At 43.9% G+C, this 24776-nt stretch overlaps 1 protein-coding gene across 1 annotated transcript in view; it reads left to right on the top strand.

The window, feature by feature from the left end:
- The first annotated feature begins 304 nt into the window (after positions 1-304).
- tafa5a (TAFA chemokine like family member 5a) overlaps positions 305-24776 on the top strand; it is a 141309-nt gene continuing 116837 nt past the window's right edge. Inside the window, exon 1 of the mRNA XM_008315903.3 lies at positions 305-1671. Within this exon, the coding sequence (XP_008314125.2) occupies positions 1560-1671 (112 nt within the window). The 5' untranslated portion in view covers positions 305-1559. The remainder of the gene's footprint in view (positions 1672-24776) is intronic.

Genomic DNA, 24776 nt, shown 5'->3' with positions numbered 1-24776 from the left:
CTCTTATTTCAGTAATTTTCAGTATAATGTGACTGGTGTAGTTAAATTGTCTTATAATGACTTCCCTGCATTTACATCCCCCTGGTGGTTTGCTGCTGCTGCTGCTGCTGCTGCTGCTGCTGCTTCAGTCCTACTTCTCAGGCTTGACTTTATACATTAGAAGACGACTTTCATTTCCTACACGGGGTTCAGTGCAACTGATGCTGGGAAAGTGGGGGGTGAGAGGGGGGGTGGTGTTTAAACCACGACCACTTCTGCACTAAATTTCTCTCTCTCTCCCCCTCTCTCTCTATATATATGCTATATTTGCTCGCTATTGGTGTGAAAATAAAGACATCACTTTGTTGAGACTGCGCTAATAGCAGCGCTGACAGTAATTGATCACATGATTGTTTTAGTAGGGCCTCTGTGATGGACGTCACTCGTTACTTGTGTCTGGGTCTGTACAGTATGTGCAGCAATGTGTGTGTGTGTGTATGTGTGGGGGGGCGTGAAATATCAGTCGATATTCATTGATTGAAAACACATCGATATGAAAAAAGCTGTAAAACGCGATTGACACTGATTGTACTATGTGCTGTGAAATGATTTCCTGTGGCGTGTCGGCGTCACGCTGTTGTGATACAACTGAGAAAAAAGAAAAAAAACAAAACACCGCGTCAATTGGGTTATTGCTTCGTTGCTGACGCAGAATCGATTTTTCCGAATCTTTTCACTTTGGACAAAATCACTCGGAGTCCCAGAGTGCGCACTTTCCCTCTTGCTACTTTCTGCCTGCGTGTCTCCGTGACCATCCTCCCTCCTCTCCTCTCCTCTCCTCTCCTCTTCTTTCCTCTCCTCTCTCCTGCACCCAGCCACTGAGCTCCGTCTACTTCGTGCCCCAAACCGTGAGCTGCAGGGGCTTTTCCTTCCTCGTCTTTACGACTAACCCTCCTCCATCCTAACAGGCGGAATTTATTGGGACCTCATTTTTATTTATTTTTTTCATCGCCGCGGTCTTTTGGGCAAAGCAGTCCGGGCTGCCGGAACCGCGGAGAATGGTGGAAACCTAACGCAGGTGAAAGGAGCTTTTTACGACGCTGCGGTACAGATGATGGAACACTTAGAGCATTAACTCAACGCAACGATCCGGCACCAGCGCGCAAATCTTCACTGAAATTTAGGACGAGGGGAAGAGGTTAAGGCAGTTTGAAGAGAGAGAGAGAGAAAGAGAGAGAGGAGAAAAAAAAAAAACTCGAAGGCGAAGAAAGACGTGTGTCACTGAGAGAATCTAAGAATTTAACTTTGATCAATAGTCAAACTGGGATTCCTACAAGGAAGATGTGACCTTTTCTGTGGCGCACAGTCAAACCGAGTAAAACCCTTCATGAGCGAAGCGGCGCTTTGCTTTCAACTCCTCCATGTCGACACGTCTTTATTCTGGATTACACGCGGAGATATGCGCACTGGATTGTGAGATTACCGCCTTTCGGTTTTTACTTGTCTTTTCTTGAAAAAAAAAAGAAAGAAAGAAAAAGAAAACAAACACAAAAAACCAAGGGAAGTCCTCTCTGCGGTCAATGGCTCCAGTGTCAAGGTTTGCAAGGCGCAAAGATGCCAATCGATGGCCGAGGATGTCGTCAACTTTCTGGGCTGTGGTGCTTCTGACAGCGCTGCTTGTCCTCTACTGCGGTAAGTTTTTTTTTTTTAGAATTCGATTTATTCTATTCGAATTCGAATTCGATCTATTTGCGGTTCAATTATCGCCAACGGTGGTGGCAGGTGACCGTGACAGAGGTTGACCGTCAGGTGGTGAAGCTCCGACCACAGAATAATCTCAGTGGTATTGGTTAGAGGATCGATCCAGCCCTAGACGGTTTTCCTCTTCAGCCTTTAAACGGTTATTGAAAGAACACACACACACACACCAGTTCACATAGACAAAACGCATCCCCAAGCCCTGTACTCTAACCTGTAACTATTACAAACATATGACAATCACCTTAATCCTTACACTAACTTTAATCCCGCTTTAATCCTAATCCTAACTCCAGACTAAACGGTGAACCTCAAATCTGTGTCACTTTGTGGGGATCTGTAAAATAAAAGCGTACGTGTCCCCACAGCAACAGCGTTTTACCCCATGTACCCACACGTAGAGCAATTACACACACACTCTCACACACACACACTCACACATACACATAAAAACTCAGAGGAACCATGAGCCGGCACTTTTGGCCAGGAGATGTGTCTTAAGTGGCTGTTGAAATTAAGTGTGCCAGAGGCCTAATTAAGTGTCACGTGACTTTCCCACTTAGTCACGCTTTTATATGATCACACACACACACACACACATCCCATATTCAGGGCTGTTTTTTGCTGTGAGGGTCAGAGGTCAAACGTCTGTCATTGTTGTTAGTGTCGTTAACGGTGACGTAACAGTTTTGATGTGAAAATAATCCTCCACGTAATTGAACTGGCAGCAGCATCGATGCAGCGACGACCTGCAGTCAGACGTACACAGGCGCACCAGCGCCACACAGCAGCCCCCCCTCACACCCCCCCACCCTCAACTCCCCCCTCGGTGGATGAATGTGCCTTTTCATTCCCTCTTCTTCTCCCCCGGCTCTCACACCTTCTCCTCTCCTCGTCGAGGGGTCTCTGAGGGGCAGAAACCTCAGCTGGAACGCTCTGCTCCACGCAGCGTCCTGTACGTGTTGGGGGTAAAAATAAAAAAAAGGAAGGCAAAAAAAAACGAACCCTTTTTGTGCCGTAGCCGTGATAAACCGTATTAAAAGAAAAAGAAAAAAAAAAGGGAAAAGGAGTGTTTTATATTTGAGCGGAGCTAATAATTAATGTAATAATCCTGTCTTTGAGGGCATTAGTTCTGCTGATGTCGTGGTGAATAAACAGATTTTGTTACTTAATCTTTTTTATGGAAAGTTTTTTTTTTTTTTTTTACATACGCTGTCGACGTCTGACGCCCTCTCTCTCCCTCTCTCTCTCTCTCGTCTTCATGTCCTGCACTGGACGGTGACAGAGTTTTCTTTGTAATCACATTCAAGTCAATTAATGGCGCTGGGGGCGGGGGGGGGAGGGTGGGGGGGGGGTGTGGGGGGGGGGTTCCAGTTTATAAGGATGTTAGCGTCTGTGTGCAGGGGTCTTTTTCCTCCCTGATGTTGCCTACGGCCGTGTCCATCGATCCACTGCTGGTGTCCAAACAATAGTGCTTGGATGTTTGTTTCAGTCAGCAGTNACCTCCCACACAGCAACACTTTACCTCTTCTTTAACTGAACGATGTCAGTGATGACCTGCACGTTTGTGTCACTGTTTTAATAACAACAACTTCCAAACCCTGACCAGTGGAATTGTTTAGAGAATGAGTTAAAGAAACATGTTCTAAAGATGAAGGGAGAAAAAAAAAAGACATCCTTCAAAGCATTCTTCTTCCATTTCTTTCACTGCAGCTCTCACTTTATTCCTTTCTTGTGGTCCTTTCAGCTGATAATTCTCCAATCATTCCAAACATGCGGCTCAGAGCTTCGCGCCGCTCTTTTAACTCTGGGCTCCTTCTAATTCACTCCCATTTTGGTTGACCTTCCTCGTCTCTGCCGTCTTCTGGTTTCTTCCTCTTTTCATATTTATCTTACCCTCTTCTCTACTTTGTTCCCGTGTCCTTTGATGTCGCGGTCAGTGACGGTCGCCCTTCTATCTGTTCCTTTTATGTGCTGTGTTTTCTTTAAGCCTTCCTTTTTCTTTGTAGCATTTATTTCAGCTTTGTCTTTAATGCCTTCCACAGGATGTCATTATGGCTGCGCTCTTGTCATCGTCTTGTTCTCCTCTCCTCTCTTACGTTCCACTCCTCCTTCTATCATCTCCTCTCCTCTTCTTCCCTTTTCTCCCTCCCCTCCCCTCCACCCTCTCCTCTCCTCTCTCCCCCTCCTGTCCATCCCTATTTCTTACCAATTAGTGTGCATTATTGAGTGTTCATTCTGTGACTATTTAACTGTTTCCTATGTTGTTCCTTTCACAAACTTTTACCTTGTTTGATTTTTTTGTTTTTTTTTGCCACTATCGTCGACACATGCATTTCCTTTTCACCACTGTGTCGTTCCTGCGTTGGGAGAAAAACAAATCTGTATCATCTGAATGCCTTGTTTACAGTGTTTGTGAGCGGCGTGGACTATTTTACCTTGGGTGCTGTTGTGTAGTTACAGTCGGTGGTGCTGTGGCTGGTGATTGAGTGCAGCTCTGTGATTAAAGCTGTGACTCATACGGTTCCTGTCACCAGGAATCATCGTCCAACTTTACTCTGCCTGCCATCTCCACTCAGATCCATCTGAGAGGGATGGATTCAAGAGGAGGGAGGTGCACGGTTATATAAATGTTGTCCAGGGTTGGGGAGAAGAGGGGAGGACGAGGGGGGGGTGTATTGATCAGAAGAGCGAGAGGTGCATGTGAAGAGGGGAGAACGTGGGGGGAGGGAGGGTTTATTGATCAGAAGAGCGAGAGGTGCATGGAGTTTCAAAAGTTTAAAAAGTATGGCACGAGAAGTGCGTCTTAAATGAGTGGGGAGGCAGGTTTGTGAATAGAGAGTCGGTAAAGAGAGAGGGAGAGAGAAGGGGCGTGAAGGGGGGGAGGGGGGGGGGAGGGAGGGTTTATTGATCAGAAGAGCGAGAGGTGCATGGAGTTTCAAAAGTTTAAAAAGTATGGCACGAGAAGTGCGTCTTAATTGAGTGGGGAGGGAGGTTTGTGAATAGAGAGTCGGTAAAGAGAGAGGGAGAGAGAAGGGGCGTGAAGGGGGGGAGGGGAGGGGGAGATTATTGATAAGAGCTCATCTCTTTAACTTTTTCTCCACCATCAGCTTCTGTTGGAAACTCTGATCACACCGCAGTGTTTCCAGTATTCTCTGAATACATTACAAGCGCAGGAAACGATAAAGCCGCGTAATGTGCGCACCAGCGCCCTCGTCTGGATGCTGTCTGCTGTGCATTTGCTTGCTAACACCTCCCATTATGCATTCATGGGGCTGGAGCTGTGCATGTGAGCTGGACTACAAGGCCAGCTAATCAGTATGCTAATCTAAGCTGTGGATTTGCTGAGGAATGTATCAGCAGTGCAGTCCTGGTCTGAACTGAAGAGCGACGACAGATTCATCCGCAGCAGGATCAACACCACGGGTTCAAACAGTGATGGGCCAAAAAAAAAAGAAAAAGAAAAAAGAAATTCACTATGTTTCAGCTGAACGACTCAAACGACTCCAGTGTAAATACTGCTGTTAAACCTGCTGATTCAGACTCGACCAGCTCGCCGTGACGATGGCGCTCAGGTGTAAAACACACACACAGAATGAATATGACGTTAAAGCCAAACTGGGTTCACGGACGTGAGCACGAATCATCGGTGCCAGGATCCAGGGTAGTACAGAAAGAAAAGAAAATGCACACAACCATGACCTACTTGAACATACATGGTCGTCAAAGCGAAAAGATACGGATCAAGAAAGTGCACAAAGGTCAGGCGCACACACACACACACGCATGAACGTTCCCGGCGCTGTTAAGGACCAGTGCTTCCACCGCCGCCGCGAACCGTCTCTCAGCCGGAGCCCCTGCCTTTTCCCTTCTCCCTTTTCCCGTTTCCCTCTGCCTGTTTGTTTATTACTCACAGTTGTTGTGCAGCTGAAATCGATGCGTTGTTGACTGTTACTGAGAACTGCAGCTCGGGGGCATCCGTGAAGAAACGATGGTGTGACCCACCCAGCCGTCTCACGTCCTCGCCATGAGGCCTTAAACCACTTAGTCTCGCAGAGGAAGTGACACGAGGAGGCCTCTCTCATGCACGCAAACACATACACAGATTTTTTTTGTTCGCCGACGTCTGAGAACATTTTAAGGTTGATCTGATTTACCTGCCAAGGAAAAAAAAATGAGGGAAGGGAGAGAGGGAAAGGGGAAGGGGGAGGTGGGAGACTCGGCTGACCTCGAAAAACGCAAGTACTTGTAGGTGAACACATGCACACATTTGAATATCTTATCCTATTTTCAGCATAGCCTGGAGCTCCTTCCTCTGCAGGGAGGGAGGCAGAGAGAGGAGCTACTGTCAGGAAGCAGCAGAAATGGTTGCCGATGGCCTGGGGACGTAGATTCATAAAGGGAGTCAACTTGTTCAGTTCTCCTCTGAGAAAGCCAAGAGCCACATTATGGACTTCCGGAAATGGGGCCAGAGACTGTTTGCATATTTGAACCGCTTTTTAGACCTGAAGTTTAGGACATTTTTTAAACACCTCGACCAACGCCGTCGGAGGTAAAGGAGCGGGGATTTGGGGGTGGAGGAGTGGGGGGGGGGGGGGGGGGGGGGGGGGTCGATGCTGCCGAGGTGAAGCAGCACGTTTGGTAAAGGCGAGGGGGGAAAAATTTGGCAGAGAACAGCGGAGAAATACTGAGCGGCGAAGGGATCGTTTGCAGAGTGCAAAGGCAACCCGATGAGGAACGGCAACAGGGCCGCGGGCGGCACGTGTGTGTGTGTGTGTGTGTGTCGTCTCTCTGTTGCATCGTGTTCTTGTTGAAAGTGTGGGCTTTGCAGAACATTCTACAATTAAAGAGTAGCCTGTTGATTGGGTTTTTCCGAGCATATGGTTCTCTTCCGTGAGGCTCGGAGCATCCGTCATCGTGTGAGATTTAACAGCGTGTTGATGCTGACTCTGAACTGAGGGAAGGCAATTACCTCCAGTGTGGGACCTGTTTCTTTCCCCCAGACATCACACTAAATTTGACAAGTGGCTTTTGCTTACACACACTCCCGCCCCCTCCCTCAATTACCCCTCCCCCCCCTCGCTCTCTCCCTTTAATTTTTCAATAAACATCTGTTAGATTGCACAAAGAAGTTCTGGGATTTCACCTTGAAGTCTCCCAAACTTTCCCAAACACACTCTACACTCAGTCAGTGGCAAGAAAAGGTGAACTTTGAAAGTGGTTCTCAAGCTGTGGTGCGCATATCGGTAGTGGTACATGGGGTGAATTTGAGCTGTTTCATATTATTTTCTGTGTGTGTTTTGTAGAGCTGCTTATATGAAGTGCAGTGGGGCTGGAGTTGCGAGTACGATACCCACTAGTCCCCGGGTGGGTTGTGTGAAAGGGTGAAAACTGAGATAAGCTGATGGAGCTCTTCTTCCTTTTGTTTATATTTGTTGAATATATCTTTTTGAGTGACTGAACAGTAATGTACTTTTGTTCCAAAGTTGTTTTTTTTCTCTTTTGTGTGAATTCACCCCTAACACTAAACAAATGAGAAAGCACTCCAATGTCTTTGTTCTGTTTACAAACCAAAAAAAAGAAAGAAAAAAAAAGCAGCTCCAGTTCACTTTCACAGAGCAGCTCAGGAATCTAACCTTTTCACTTTACTACAAGCCTTGAGTTGACTTCTCTCACAAAGAGCAGCCACAGATGTTACTGTCAGGTTTCTTCTGCCCAGGGACACAAGGTGAAAATCAGCGGGTTTTTTTTTTGGTTTTTTTAACTCTGTTTTTGAAGGTTGGTCGTTTCAACCAAACTAATGTAAATAAAAAACAGCGCTGAAGTACAGACAGTAACCAGAGGCCACAGGGAGACGAGCAGCTCTGGCTGAATTACCCTTTAATCACACATTCCAATGTGTCTGAACTCATTACCTGTGTGTGTGTTTTTTCTCTACTTTATGTCATTGTTCTTCCTCCTCCTCCTCCTCCTCCTCCTCCTGCTGCTGCTGCTGCTGACAACTTCAGCAATCTGCAGCATCCCAGTTGCCCAACTATATGAAATGTTAATGTCATTATACATGTTTAAAACATAACATACATAATTACACACATTTAAAGGAGAAACATGAATATAGTCATGAAGGTAGAGGTTTACAGTTCAGTTCAATTCATGAAGGAAATTAAACGAGGGAAAAACATTAACATTAAGAGAAAAAAAAATAAAATGTAAAAAAAAAAAAATTTAAAATGTTAAACTATGGCAAATGGTAAAATTAGGTGTTCTGGTGTCAGAGGTCAGTGTCGTGATGCCTCCGTCCAGCGGCTAACGTGTTAGCATGCTGACATTAGCTTTTGGCTCAAATCACTGCTGCTCTGCTGCAGATCACTTAAAGTTGTTTATAAATTATAGTTGCAGTGTGTGTGTGTGTGTGTGTGAAGACCAGCTCGACGTCTCGTCTCTGTCCACAGCCCTTCCTACAGGTCAGCATCATCACAGCCTGTGTTTCTGTGTTTGCTTTGAGTCGCTGCAGTGTGCCGCAGTAAAACAGCACACTCCCCGCTCCTCCACGGCCGCCGCCGCCACGGCGCCGCCTCCTCCGTTAAATGCTACAACAGTTGGTGCACTTGTTTACGCTGCCGTTAGAGTTAGAGTTTTTTTTCTTCTTTCTTTTCCTTTCCTGGTTTCTGTCGTTGTTCCTCTCCCAGTCAGTTCTCCTCTCTCTCTCTCTCTCTCTCTCTCTCTGTCTCTCTCTCTCTCTCTCTCCTCTCAGTCCTCACTGCCTCCTCTATGGCGCCGTGCTAAAAAAACCGCAGATGCTATAATGGCGTGCTAATATGGCGTGACATTTACCTAATGGGGAAACAAACTGCGGAGCGTTTGGGAGGTTGCAGTTAGGCAAAGTGTCGTCTTATTTGCCTAATTGCAGCTCAAACGTCCCGTGTCCAGATGTGAAATGTCAACGCGACAATATTTACCAGTAAAACTCAACATGTTCATACTCCACTGTGTGTGTGTGTGTGTGTGTGACGTGTGGCTGTGGGACTCAACAACAGGTGACAGTTGAAGTGAAGGCATGTTGGTCCGTCACCTCCTGCGGTTGAGGCTGCAGCTGTGGGTTTGTTTTTATTTTTGTTTTGTTTTTTTTGCCCTGAAAATAAGTGCAAGTAGAAAGAAACTACTGTGAGTGTTTGACAAAGAAAAAGTGATTAATGGTTAGTTTTTGAAACAATCCTATAAATTGTGTGAGGGTGGCTTAATTGGGTCAGAATCTGGACAGAGACGTCCTGTGTGCTCCCGTCTCCAGAGGATTCATAGACGTACAGTTGTGCTTGTTTTGCCTTCAGACTGTTAGCTCATTCAGAGAGAGAGAGCGCGAGAGAGAGAGAGAGAGAGAGAGAGAGAGAGAGATGCTAAAGCTAGTCCTCCTTTATTACTGCAAAAAGCAATTGCTTGGAAGAAAATGCCAGAATGGTGCTTTAAATTCCTGGAGGGGCCCATCACTGAGACGTGGCCCACGGAGCTGAGACAGCCCAGCATCTGGAGCAAAGACACGGTGGCGAAGTGAATGAGAAAAAAAACAGAGGTGGGGAGGTGGAGGGGGGGGAGGAGAGGAGAGGCAATGGATACGCAGACAGGGGGAGGGAGGGAGGGAGACAGACAGACAGGGTGCACAGGGGAGTCAGTGATATGGTTAGTGTGAGACAGACAGTGCATAGAGGGCTGATGAGGGAGCACTAGATAGAAGTTGGGAGACGGGGAAGAAAGAAAAAAAAAAAAAAACCTGAGCAGACAACGAGACAAAAGACAGACAGACGTGAACACTCAGATGTCCAACAATTGACAGCCAGTTTGGGAATAAAGTCGGCTAACACAATGAAAGAGTCGGCAGACGGACTCGCCCCGCGGTAGCCGAGAGGCTCTCAGAAGTAGAAACAAATATTACATTAGAAGAGACAGAAACCATTTGTCACAGCGGGCGGCCTGTGAGGTAGTTAAGCTGCGGAATATAAGAAACCCCCGGCCCGGCTGATGTATGTCGCCACAGGGAGGAAATTGTGCTGAAGTCGGGGTTGTTCAATCAATTGTCTGCTGTCCTTCAATGACTCCTGCACCTAACAAGATAATGGCAGCACAAAGTTTCAGCAGTTCAACTCCGGAGAACTTGTTATGGGGCCTTGAGGGCCCTTTCCGTTTGTCCCCTCTCTCACCCCTCCGCTCCCTTTTTTGTGTTCATCCCGCCGTCCCTCCCTCATGCCAACTTGTCATCCGCACCACCTTCACATCAAGGCCCTGTTGAAATGCTTGCTGACAACCACGATTCAATGTTAATGTTGCTGGAAGATAAATCGGCCGGAGCGGCCAAAATGACAGCTGCACTCTGTCTGCACCCACGGATTGGAGGCGGTTGAGAATCGGACATGGTTTCAGGGATTGTTAGAGGCGAAGAGACAGACGGACGGACGGGCGGACGGACCATCTCGTTCTGGCTCGGCGCCACGAGGTGCATTATCAGGCTCTGATTTTTTTGAAATGTTTCGGTTAAATAATAAACAGAGTAGGTTCTTATTTAAAAAAGAATTTCTCTTCCTGCTTTCTCCTTCTCCCTCTCTCCTTCTCCCGTCCTCCTTCTCTCGTCTCCTTTTCCTTCTCCTCTACTTAACCTGCTGACACTGTCCATGATTGATATGGAAATTACAATGAGCTCGCCCTCATTTATCTTGCACCGTTGCTTGCTGCTGGTCCGACACCCAGACTGGGATGCAGAATTGATGAACTGATTTACAGCTGCTGCCGTCTAGAGCACGAGGGTCTTAGAGTAAAGATTTTATTTGAGGCTGTCTACGGCCCAGAGGATGACAACAGTTTCCTGTTTTATTGGAAAAACGACCTCTAGAACCAGGCGCTGGTTTTTCTATAGGAACGTGTCGTGCAGGGTCTCTGATGAAATATAATAAAAAATATATATAATTCAGCAAATACTGAAACTGGAAGATTGTGAATTATTTCACATTAATTTTCCTTTTATTTTTTATCAAAGTCAATATCTGTTTAGGAATTCATTTGTTGAATAAAGTTAAGTGGAGATTTGAAGAGGGGTGAGGTTGACAGTAGAGGCCACCGCAGAAAAATGTCTGGAGATTCACGTCTCTAAAGGATAGTTAACTGGTAAACACGTGGTTACAGCATCTATTTGCCCTCAGACGTCTTGACCGATCTTTGAGTTTCACCTAAATGTTAGCTAAATCTACAGAAGTATCAGCATCTTTCACTTAAATCTTTCGTAAGTTTCTCATAAACTCTCAATTTCCACGGTTACGCAAGTCATGTCTCCGCACAGTCCATGAACGCAACACGAGTTGGCAGTTGCGACAAGCGATGCATTAATATTTCATTTGTAGAAGAAGTTGAGATTAAACATCCTAGAACTGAGCGTGGCCGACTGCGCTCCGTCGCGACGTCAGAAATGCAAACGGCCACGACAGAAAACATAATGCCTGAAGAGAGATGAGGCCGTCAGATGAGGTCTGTAGCTGAGCTGCACAGCTTCGTGACAAGATTCTATCTCCGTTTGATGAATGGGCTGCCGTTACTGCGTAATGTCTGTGTACATTCCCATTCATTTGGCTCATCCTGCTCTAAACCTTCCGTGTTCCTTTAGCAAATACCAACTTTAAAAAACAAAAAAAAAATCGGTGTGTAAATTCTGTTGAATTTGAATGCATCGCTTTTGCATTCGTTGAGGCGTTTGAAATCCCTTTGTCATGGAAACAGCAGAATGTAAAGCCGACGTCGTCACTGCCTCGTTGCTGGTTCTTGACCAGGTTTGTCCTCAACAGTGCTGTGTGTTGGTGTCCTGTGATTCCAGGAAGCTGTCACTGCTGCAACTTCAAGCTATTTCTGTTTACCACCTACTCTGCTTTATAAGTTGGCACCACAGAGGCATTATTACTAAGACTGTGTCGCTCAAAAATACTGTGCCCATGTTGAACATCCTTTAAATAGTGTGTGCACTACGCACTAATGCTGCTTGGCAGGATTTGCTGTCCTTAACATTTGCCACACGTCTTAAATAGTTGCCCCACTCTGCATCAGAGAATGACAAACGGCTGAACGACTGGTACTGGCTCAGGTAATAAATTACTCGGGGATTTGAACCTGACGACGTGTAATTAATGGAATTAACGGTTAAAACAGCTCATTTCCCACCGCTTGATTCTGATGCAAACTTTTAGCCCCGTAGTGATTACAGACGGTGTCAGATTAATGCTTTGTTCAAGATGAAAAAAAAACAATACGAGTGTTCAATGTATAAAAATGTCGTAAAAATGTTGGCAACTCTTAGCCGTTCGTCCGTTACAGTGATGCATGGCTGAACACCTGCAAAACAAATCAGTCTCATTAGCCTCAGTTTTTTTTTTTTATCGTGTAGTGCTTGTTAGCCACTGTTAGCATGCTAACAATATGCATGGCTGTGTGAAGTAGTTGCGAGGTTTGGCACAGTTCAGGGCTGCTGTTACCATCCGTCTTCGATGATCTTGTTCGAGGTACTTAGAGCTGCATCTGTTGATGTGAATGTGAATATAATCAGGTGGAAACGTTTCATCAGCTCCCCGCAAAACTGCATTAAAAAAAAAACACTCTGAGGCCAAAACGATAAAAGGCAAAGGCAGAAATGTACTCACGGTGCCCTTTGACCCCTCACGTCGCTGCTCTACTTCTTTAAAACTGACTGCAAACATGATCTGTCTTCTCTTCAACCCCTGGTTCCCGAGCCACCACCCTGGAAACTTTAGTTTCTCTGTACACACCAGTTCTACCCAGTACAATCGCTCCCACATCTCACATCTCGGCAGCGCCCCCTTCCTCCGCCCCCCCCCCTCATTCCCACCAATCCTTTAGCAGTGATAAACCTCTTCATTGTCGCCGTGACAGAGGAACATGCGAGTTGCGCCTTCCTCTTCAGGGTTTAAGAGCTTATTATGACTTCTCAGCGGGGAGCCTGCAGGGCCAAAGAAAACAGCACGTGTATCATGTGACACAATCAGGGAAATTTATGCAAATGCACCCTCTGGTGGCATAAACTGTTGGATTATTGTGCCGCGTAACACGCACATTATCTCTGGCGCCCCCATGTTTGAATAGGGGCACTTTGATTCAGAGTTGGGTTTTCAGATAAGAAGTGGAACATGATTTCTTTGACTCCATCGTTTCCCACCAAATATAGACTGGTATGATGTGGGAAACGGTACAAATGTCTTGTTACTGGAGCAGTGAGTCATTTGTGCAAATGGCGCATTTTCCCCTGAATGGTGTGATTTCACATTGTAATGCATAACTCTGCAGAAGGCAGGATCACACCTAAGGCATAAAACCATTATATCTTCCCTCATATCGTCTGTCATTATTTCTTGAAAAAGACGCAAACTGTATAATTTCAGTGGCGGCTGCGTAGGAAGGTTTGCAGTCGCTCTCTGATTCTTTGCCATCCAGGTTGCTGTTGATATCACTGAGCAAAAACACGACTGTCAACGTGTCACATCAAACAAGTAGGAAACAAATATGTTGTTTGTAATAGTTAGAATAATACATACAGTAAAACAGTTTGGTGAAGAATATATTGCATATATAGTATATAGGGATGTCCGATAATATCGGCCGACCGATATTATTGTTCCGATATTAGAATATTATGTAATATCTTTAAGCATTGTTATTGGTTTTTCCTCCGATAATGAAAGCCCAATAACACAACACCTGGGTTTCGTCAAAAGATGTGTGCGTGTTTAAAAATTGTTTTGGGGATAAACGGCTGTATATTAAAGTGAAAGTCACTAGATGGCAGCATTGCAGCTCATTTAATTAATCTCATACTCATACAGTGGTTTGCACAAAGAAATTAAATAAATATTACCAGGCCTGTATCGGTATCAGTTGATATCGGAATCTGAAATTAAATGTTTGGTCCATATCGGGTTCATATCCCTACATGTTAATACATATATATTTACCTATATCTATGTATATACATATATTTAAAAAAAGATTAAATACAGTATTACATATATATGCTTATATATGTATATATGTACATATATATATATTTATTTATATTCTTATATATATATATTTATATATATATTCTTATATATATTTCTTTCCAAAGGTCCAAAGATATTTTCTTTTAATCAAACAGAAGCCAGAGTGTGGCTGTTCGATGTGATTGCTCTTGACTTAAACCAAGCAGATCACTTTAATGCTTTAATGTTCAACTCGTAATGTTTTTTTTTTTCTCAATCATAGAAACAACCGTTCCGTCTGACTCAGCAGTTACTGTTCCCTGGGAATTTGCATTACCTGACGTACAAGGAGAAAATGTCACGTTGAGGATTTGTCTGGAAAAAATAAACGATGTATTCTGTTCATGTTGGTGTGAGATCATCCAGCGGCGCTCCATTCATGAATGAATCCTCATCAAAATGTATTCACAGCTATAATACTTCAAGTCTAGACAGACAAACTTACAAATGTTTTTCTAACTTAATATTTAACAGTGATCATTATGAATTAGCTTTAATTCGTCCCGTCTTCCACTCCGAGCATTATGTTTGGGATGTTATTTAATTTTGAAAAAAGTTGTTATTCGAATAAGACGACGTGTCACCAGCTCCCCAATTAAATCAGCAGCTCTTGGAAGCAAGTGTCAGTTGATGAATCAATCCTACACACTCTCATAAAAGTAATTGCTTCATTTGTCAAAGTCTTGCTCGACGGCATCCAGGCGGGCTGCACCGACAGCCTCTGGCGGGGAAATGAATAGCGAGAACACCTCAGCGTTTCACCCGGCGCTTTATCGCACGCGTGATTCGTCTCGTCCAACTTAAACCACCTCTGTAATTATTCCATAAGAGCAAAAGTTATCATTCCATCAATTCCCACTGGATCTCCGAGCGGCCTGACAAGTGGAACACCAGCTTCACATCAAAGTGGATACCCCCCCTTTTTCCCCCCCCCCCCCCCGTACGCACGCACGCAAATTATTGCTGCGGAATCTTCTCCGGAAGACGGCCATGCATTATTCAGCAACACGCTAACATCAATTAAACAAGGATCACATTTAAAATTACATCTGGGTTGGTTTTTTTTTTTTTCCTGTAACATATGGAGGTTGTTGGGGTGGAGGTCAGTTGGCAACCGATGTTTGGGGGAGGGTACGGGGGGAGGGAGGGAAGGTGGAGATCAGATGAGACGATGCCTAATATCGATTTATTCATATTTTTATTCGTTTGTTTTTTACTCCTAATCCCATCATGCTCCGAGCGGACAGATGTCGACAGGCTAATTACCAAATCTGGAGGCGATGTTGAACTTCATCTTTGCATTTAGAGGCGTGGGAGAATGAGGGGGGGGGGGGGTTGGAATATACACAGTCAGCATCTCCAAGTGTGTGTTTGTCAGTGCACGTGTGTGTACAGTGTGTGCACACACCAGCCGACTCACTCTCAACGCACCGCTGTTGGACGTGACCCGCTGCGCCGACGACCAGACGCGTCACAGGAAGTGGCGGTCCTTGTTTTTCCATTTCCTGTTGACATGACCGGCCGTCGGCTGCTGCTGTTTAAGATGAGACGAGACGCAGGCGTCGTGTCGTTGCTTTGATACATCGGATAAAAGTCAATGCTGAATATTTCAGTCATTGTTTTGCAGCAGTGGAACGGGTCATGATGACTGTCTCTCTCTCTCTCTCTCTCTCTCTCTCTCTCTCTGCTTTTAATTAGGTCATAATTGCACATTAAGATCCGTTGCTTTATTTTGCACGTCTGTATCCATGAATGGTTGATGTTTATACTAGTTTCCTCTCCAGTGATTTCCAGTTTATAATGTCAGACCTGAGGCTCTCAGTGTAATGATAGAACAAGACTGTGTTTGACACACGGTTCGTGCCAGGTTTGTCGTTTCTCTTTAACAACTTTATGGTGAACACACACAAACGAAACACTTTCTATTTAAAATTTTATTTCAAGGTATTAATTTTTTTTCAGATTCACACAAATGCTGCGGATCGTCACCTGAGTAATACTTTTGACCTCCCAGTTTTTAATCTTTGTCCCAAGAGGTAGCACTGAGCCACAAAGAGACAGAACACACACACACACACACGTGTTTGTGCTCTCACACACACAGATGTCGGTATATGCAGAGTATGCAAATTCACAAGATCGCGGTGAGAAAAGACAAATAATGAATCCTCGTTCTGCTCTTTCACAAAGATGAATGGCAGAGGTGGTGGAAGTCGAATTTCTGGATTTCATAACCCCCGACCGCCCCCCCCACAACCCCCTCCCATTCTTTTGTTGTCTTGTCCTCTGCCGTAACGAGGTGACCTCAAATCGTGCCCCGTATGTTGGATACCAGGGAACAGGATGTATGTAAAAAAAAAAACAGATTAGCAGAGGAAACACCGAGCTGTATGGATTTTCCGAGCGTGTCGTTTTTTTTTTTTTACTCGCGAACGTCTTGGAGCCTTCACAAAGCCGGATTCTAACCTTTTGGCAACGCGCTCGGAGACGGAACGCGAAGAATTGTGCGTCTGATTTGAATGTGTGCAGCTTCAGGCTACGATCGAGCACTTTTGTTGAGGTTCCAGGGGTCAGCAGTGTGGATGAAGTGAATCATCAGCCACTCAAGAGTGGACATGCCTTCTTCCCTCTCTGTCTTCTCATCTTTGCTTTATTCCATTCAAACACACACACACACACACACACCCAGGAGAAGCCCCCTGCCCCTCAGTGGGCTCCAGGTTCTTACCCTTTGGGAGCCACCGAGGGAGATAAACGTGAGGAATTTCTCCCTCCACGGTGGTGCGCTGCCGTAGTGTTGCTAATCTAATGCACACATTATTCAGCCCGGCCTCTGCATCTATTAACGCAGAGCCGTAGCCAGATTTATCGCCCAGCTTTAACTGTATGGTAAAATAGCACATTAAGCAGATGATATCACAGCATATTTGAAATGATTATGCTGGCTCTTGGATAAAAAAAAAAAGTGTGGGGGGGGGCTAAGGGGTTCTGCTTAATTAAATGCAAGGTCCATGAGTATACATCACTGTTGGTGCACAGGCCACCGGATACAAACTGTGACAAAAGGAACCTTTTTTCGATTTAGCTTTTCTTTTAATTTAAAAAAACCCACATCTTTAATGTTTGACCCCTGACCCCTGCATCGTCTGTAGAAGAGTTTGGCTTCAAATACCTTCCTGCTTTGCAGATGTTCACAAAAAGGCAGATCGAGCCTCGTCATTGGCTCATATTCTTAGCGTCAACTGCGCTGTTTTTTTTTTTGTTTGTTTGTTTTTAACCCAGAAGACTTTGAAATGTCGCTCTTTGACTGAGCGAGAGCAGCGAGTGATCTTAAAGCAGAGCGGTGACCTTTGCTCGAGGACACACGCTCATTTACCTGTTCCACACTCCAAGCACCCTCCAGATTTGCTCCAGAGCCGGCCCTCAGTCGTCAGAATTGAAAGGAACATCCACCGACATCCGGCATCCGACGTGACAGTGTAGCATGCTGCTCGGTGAAGTGCAGTTCCCTACGGGGGGAAAAAGGCGAAATGTAGGTCCTGGTTTTGTGAAAGACAGATCTGAGCGTGACACAGCAGCCTTTAAATAAGCCATGGACTTCTTCTCTGTTCTTTTATCAGCGTAAGCACACAATCCCTGGCATAATTGAGGCAGAATTGAATGCTCACTCTATTTTTACCCCGCCCTCCTCCCCCCACCCTGCACTGCTCCTCTGAGCTCCCTGAAGCTTCTTTATTGAATAGCCCTAGATGTTGTTAAGAGTAAAAGTGGAAAGGGAGCAACAGTGCTGCCAAAAAATGCAATCGCTGCTCCAGGGGAAAAGCAGTCAAAGAGCTGCTGTCTGATGTGGTGCATGCTAACAATGATCTACAGAAATGTGCATGGCTTCACGTCATGTTCACACAATACCAGGTCTTTTCATAGAAAAGAGATGACAGTACAGTGTCAAACATGTTCATGCATCAACAACCAAATTACAGCAGTGGTCTCAAACTAAGGGTCGCGGCCCATTATTTTGCTCTTGAGGATTTTCTTTTTTTCAACATTATCTACAATCTTTGTTTGTTTGTTCATTCATTATGGGAACCCGTGCCCTGCGTTCTGGATTGTCTTTGTGATTTTTTTAAATTTTTTTTGATTGGATTGTCTGGATTGTCTTTGTGATTTGTTTTTTTTTTTTTGCCCTTAAATGTGACTTGGAAGTTTGGAGTCGATGTTTGTCCATCAGTAAATGTAAGTTAAACTCATTTAAATCTAAGACAGACAGATTTATTTTAGCGCTCGTTTCCCAGAAAGCCGCTCCGAGTGTTTGTGGAGCGAGCGGGCGGAGACCTTTTTGTTGGCTGTGTTGGTGGCAGGCGGCCCCCGGTGAGTGTTTAGCCGGTCTTTAACACTCTCTCTCACACACAGACACAAGTATCAGGTTACCTTGACTGACAGCAGGCAGCAGAGTAGGCCGATCGACCTGCTCCTCCTGCAGTACACAACCACACCACCTGGAGAAAACACACAATCGAACACACAGTCACACAGATAAAGCCTCATTGTGGTAAAAAAAGGTAAATAAACATCAGTGCTTCTCCGGGGAGGGTGTAGGTGGAATGTATAGAGATATATTTTCAAAGCCTGAGGCGCTACGTCACTGCTCTCTGAGACACCGGGCTGCGCACCGACTCGGCGGCAGCGGAGCCTGAACGGCAACAAAGGGTCGTAAGGAAAAACAAATTCTGTTTGTAGCGCTCAAGATAGTTGTTGTGTGTCAGTGTGGGAATAATCCAGCACAGAGAAGTAAATGCTGCAGTTTTAGGGGTTGTTTGTGTTGAAGTGAAAAGCAAGGTGGAAAAAAAAAAAAAAAGAGTGTGTTTTTCTTCTGAAGTTGAAGGTCACATGCTGGGAGTGGAGATGGGATTTAAAGCTGAGAGCCCTTCAGTGAAACTAAAACTCTTGCCTGCAGTGTGTGAACATAACAACGTGTACATTAGAGCAACAATAAGTGGAGGGAAGTGTTATTATTGGATATACAGCACATAATTCTCAGGTTTTTTTTCCCCACTTCCTCTTCCTCCGGTCTGTGTCACTCGTCTCTTACCCCCCCACCCCCCCCCCTGTGGTTTACAGTAACAATCCTTGGCCCCTAGACAACACTTGAACGAGTTTTGCCCAGTCATGCAGTTTAATTCAGTGTCACAATTACTGTCCTTAACATCAGGTGGTGTTGCAGGCAGCTATTTTGTGGTGAGCTGAAATTGAAGAGAAAACGTGTAAAAAAAAAAACTTTACTGAAGCTGCAGTTTAATGCATTTAAGCTCATTTTTTAAAAAAAAAACTATTTTCCTTGTCAAATATTTTCATATTTATCCAGCCATGAGAGAGGAGTTATGAAAGGAGATAAGATAGAATAGGAGGCCGTCTAACTTTAATATAGCGCCATATGTTAAATTTGGAATAAGGAGCAGAATACAAAGGACAAACATAAAATACTCTGCCGCAAAAGAATAAAGAAATGTTTTAAATATGTAGGAAGTTTAACCCGGGGCGCAGCCACAGGGGCCTAGAGTTGGATCAAAAAGTACTGTGTCTGTGTCTGTGTCTGTTTGATTTGGTTTTGATTCAATAATTTCTTTTAAAAAAGTCATAAACTCCTCCTCCAGATTCTAAAGCAACTCATTGATGAAAAGTTGAATTCCTTGTCCCTGTTGTCAGAGTGTGTGTTCCCCGACTTAAACACTGTCCTGGCACCGACACCCAAATCCTGGGTGATGTCAACATGAACCTGATATCCTGGTCCAGTTTTCACGTTGGCTGCCAAGAGCAGCACGGCGTGGAGAGGAGAGGAGAGGAGGTGAAAGGAGAGGTTTCATTTCAGTGTTTTTGCCTTGAGACCGTCCTTGTGCGCCTTGCATATTTATTATAGTGAGGAGACAGGTAGAAAGTCCGAGACAGGATTTAGAATAATTCCCAATTGACCCCCGTGGCAGTGAGATTGTAATAATCCAGAAGCCATCTGATATTGAAAAGTATATTACCTCACTGGGCTGGCTATCTCTGACCAACTGATTATCAGATGGAATGACTGAGCGTGTCGGATCACCGGCTTCAAGCTGCGGTTTTTCTGTTTCTTTCAACTTTATAATTTTTATATATATTTAAGCCCAGTGTTGGGTTTTTTTGCTTCTCACCAAACACACTGCTTCAGCCGTCACATGACATTACTGGGTCATGCTATTAATATCCACCATGTGTGGCTCCAAATGCATGTTTGTGTGTGTGCTGCACTTGAATGTTACCAGGGGCTATTTTTAGAGGGAGTTTCAATTTCTGAATTTTTCTTGTTCTTGTTGACATAAATCAGGGTCTACGGAGTGCTACTACTACTGTTCACAGCTGAGGAATCCCCTTCTTATGTAATGTTGAAGACTTTAAAGTTTTCAGGTTTTAGGATTTGAATTGGTTTGATTAGTGTTTGCAGCTAAATCTATAAAAACCTGACCCTGAGTTTTATGATTGTGATTTTTAAGATTATCAAGAAAAACAAATAACAGTCATTTAAACAAATGGTAATGCAAAATACAAAATATATTTATGTATATGGACTATATATATACATATTATGCATAGATATAAACATCGCCGCATACAGTATATAAATATGTACATTTATACACATACATACATATATAAATATATACATATATGTATATATTTATATATGTTTGTACTATGGATATTTGTATGTGTGAATATATATATATATATACATACATATATAAATACATATATAGAAATATATATAGAAATATATATTTTTTATATATTTTTAACTGTACGTGTGTGTTATCTAGTCTGATTATATCGGATGTAGTTTCAGAATGTTAGCTACATAATCTTTTGTGAAAATAAAGTTTTGATGCCAATGTCATTAGAAAACTATTTTTTTACGACAGATCTTTGAGGATGCGGCCAAACTCATGCCTCAGCCCCATGTGGGAACATAAGAACATAGCAGTGCGATGACTGGCAGTTTCCAGAACATTCCAGAGAATTCTGTCATTATTTTGGAATCCAAAAGGAACAACGGGTTCACCCCAATATTGGCACGTATCGATCAGCAACTAATGCTACGTTCACATCGTCTGACGGCGCAGCGTTCTCTCTGCATTCATTTAGCAGGTGCACATAATCGCAGCCACTAAAAATTTCACACAGTCATTAATGTCAACAGGCTCACTGTTCCCACTCGTATTAATCAGGGGCGGCGTGTAATTCATTTCAGTGTGATGAGTGTTTGAGAGACAGATAGAGTTCTGTTTTTTTTTTCTCCTCTTCCTTCTGCTCTTCCTCCTTTGTTTCACGTAGGAGCATCAGTTTCTCACAGAGCAGCTTCTTGGGGCTTCACTGACCTTTACACGGAAAAAACACAGGATGAACTCACAACATTATGATTATAGATGTGGCAACTACTGACTCTGCTGCTGCTGAGTCCCAGCGTTGGTTCAGTACCAATGTCTGACGTGTCAGATATGATCTCATTATCCAGATGATTGAATTTTGAAGCTTTTTTTTTCATGTTTGGATAAGATGACCTGGATGACTGAGAGCCTACGCAGACAATACTCACAACAGTTTGTTTTTTTCATCTTTGTCCACTTCACATTTAGTCGTTTTCAGCTTTCGCACCTTTGTGATTGTTGCCCCGCCCTAATGGGTATCACCTGGGCCCATCTGTCTCTGCCTCCCTTGTGTGTTGAGTCTCCCAGTCTACTTTGGTTCCCTGATGTTTCCACTTATTGTTTCAGAGTGCTATGTATATTTTTTACAATCTGCCTTTGTGTCTGTGTGTGGGTGGGGGGTGTGTGTGGGTGGGGGGGTGTCTTCTTTCCACACCTGCTAACCTCCCACCATCTTTGTGAAGCTTTTCTTCTTTTATTTTATTTTTTTAAATTTTTTTTATTCTAACCTTCAGTTTGAAAACCCTTTTCTCCAATAAACCCAGCAGTCGACACGACGTTTTGGTTAAATCTATTTGACTGCAATTTAGTCCTTAATGAAAAAACACTGCGACCCATTAACCTCTCGTCAACGTCACATCACTTCCTGTCCCCCGTCAGCAGCCTCTTCAAACTCAGTTCCTCAGAAGGAACCTGTCAGACAAAGCACTGAGGAGTACAAAGCACGTTGCGTAACATCTCCCCTGGTAGCGATCAATTTTCTTTGTGATCAGCCAGTCTTACTGAGATGAGGGTGTGTTTTTCTGCTGAGTCAGCCACATTGAAGCAGGGAAGTTTTGACATCCTTTTAAAATACAAAAATTGAGAAATGGTGTTTTTTAGAGTCATTAAGTGTCATTTTTACAAGAAAGCGCGAGTTTTGGTGTATACAGAAAGTTACACGGCCAACAGTTGTTCAGATCAATGTGTTGGGCCCTGAAATAGATGCCATATCTGCCCTTCCCAGTGTCATAGAGGCGAACAAAGCAAATCGATTGGTCCTGCTAAACAAGGCTCCGTCACAAAGAGAGAATTTCCTCTTGGCAGCCGGAGCAGCGGAGCCGGAGCCGGAGCCCACTGCTGCTTTGAAGTCAGGCCCTTGGAGTCGAACCTGCGAGCTGATCCTTCTGCTCACACACACTTGCCAGGACACAGATGCACCTTCATTCACTAATTCCGAGTAATGGAAGCACATCTGCATTGAACCAAGCGAATCTACAATCTGCCCGTCGTGTCCAGGAGATGAAGACGAGCAGCAGCCTGTACCACGCTCGCCATGTTTGGAAACGTTGGTGATAAAAGGGTGGGCAGAAAATCCCAGGCTGCACCTGGTTCTCTGATGATAAAGGAGCAGGTCGCTGATCCCAGCGTGCGTTCGGGGATGATCCAAGAAAGGGAAGATGGAGTTGACGAACAGACAGGGAGGAGGGCTGAGAGCAGGAGTCGTGTGTGTGTGTACATTATTTTCTACCATTTTTTTTTCATCTACTGCTGTGTGATCTCGAGCCAATCCTCTTGATCAAGAGGCGGGGGGGGTCACATCCTGGACAGTTATCTAGTCCATTAACAAGTCCACAAACTATTCACACCAACGTTGATCAAATATCCTTTTTGTACTTTACGAGAAAACCAAAATACCTACTACTACCACTAGTCCTTATAATACTTTCTATTGAAACAGTGTTGTGCGATATTGTCTGTTAATGCGCAACGGGAGAATGGGTTGGGGGGTTGAGAAATGTTGTCGTGTCATTCAGGGTTATACAGTGATAATTATTCTATTCTATTCTATACCACTACTAATAAATACTCCCACTAGGTGGCAGTGTGTGGCAGCAAAAACTAGAGAAAGGATAAAGATTTAGAGCTGTTGAAGAGTTTGGTGTATATTTCTTCAATTCCTGTGACTTCATCAGTGTTGTATTCAACTAAACAGGCATAGGGTTCACACTGAGTTAGTAAACTGTGTTATTGAAGACTCACAATTAGTACTGGGTCTCAAACCCCATTCCCATCTCTGTAAAGCAAGGAGAAAGTCCACTGTTTGAGAGTAGGGCCAATGGACTGAGTCTTCACTTTAAGATTGTACAAAAAAAGAAAAACGAGTTTCCACCGTCTCCTCGTGATGAATGGTCCTGAGAATGATCACACGGTGAGTCATTGTTCCATTCTGCTGAAATCTTCTAATTAGCTGAGATACAATGGAAATTCCTGCCACAGTAATTGAGCTACTCTCCTGACTCACATCTTCATTATTTCACTCCCTTCACTGTGGTCAGATTTCTCCTCACCTGCAGCAGGAGGAGCTTCAAGGCCATCATTATAGTGGCTGCAGTGAGGTACCACACGAAGCAGAACACGCACCGTAACCAATCGTCACCACCGCCGACTAATTTATACCTCCGTGAAAGGACATGCAGTTTAGACTGTATTTTTTGTGAAACCATTTTTTTTTTTTTTCAAGGATTGAATATGTTGCCTACTGGAACATTCTAAGCATTACATTCCAACGGCCCTTTTTAACCAAAGTTGTTAAATGTATTCGATTATTCTGTGTAGCTTTTTTTTTTTTTTACCTTATCTTCTGCTTTTGCAAACATTATTTTTCTTCTTATTATTTTTCTTGTGCTGATACAGCCAATAATTACACTTAATTTAACAGGAAGATTTGCCTAATCGTGGGAGTCCCTGGATTATGTCACGCGTCTGGGGCTCTGGCTGGGTTATTAGGGCCACGCTCTCCATGTAAATGTGCAGCATTACTCATCCTCCGACAAACTGACAGGTGTTTGTTGTACACATCAGTGGCAGACGCCGAGATTTATTGCCGCATGTATGGTTGAAAAGATTAAGAGAGCGGGTGAAGACAGGGACATAAATAAAGAGAAAGCCGGCCGGGCAGTGCAATCGAACAGCGCAAAACTGATAACAGCTGAAGGATGGAGATGAAGAGCGGGAAATCTAAGAGAATGGCTCTGATAGAGAGAGGTAGAGAGAGAGAGAGAGAGAGAGTTGACCAAGAATGGGGTTTCTAACCAACACCCAACCGTGGTTAATGTTGTGGCCAACATGTATAGTAACTGAGGTCATCATCTGATTGTGGACTGTTATAATATAATCCCATCAGTTTTATTGACCACTTTCACACCCGTGTGTGTGTGGGTGCTTTACCATATCCTGAATATACAGTATGTCTGTAGTTTATTGAGGGGCAGTGAAACGAAACCAATGTATGTCTAAGAAAGACTAAAATTTGCAATATATGTATGTATACATATATGTGTATGTATGTATATATGTAAATATATGTATGTGTATATATATAAATACATATGTATATGTATATATGTATATGTATACATACATATATGTATATATATATATACATACATATATATATGTATATGTATACATACATATATGTATATATATACAGACATATATTCACATATATACATACATATATATGTATATGTATACATACATATAT

The sequence above is a fragment of the Cynoglossus semilaevis genome, chromosome 8 (genome assembly GCF_000523025.1).
Source record: "Cynoglossus semilaevis isolate Cse_v1.0 chromosome 8, Cse_v1.0, whole genome shotgun sequence".
NCBI lineage: Eukaryota > Metazoa > Chordata > Actinopteri > Pleuronectiformes > Cynoglossidae > Cynoglossus > Cynoglossus semilaevis.
Note: the sequence above shows the minus strand (reverse complement) of the source record. Positions and strands in the feature narration are given on the sequence as shown.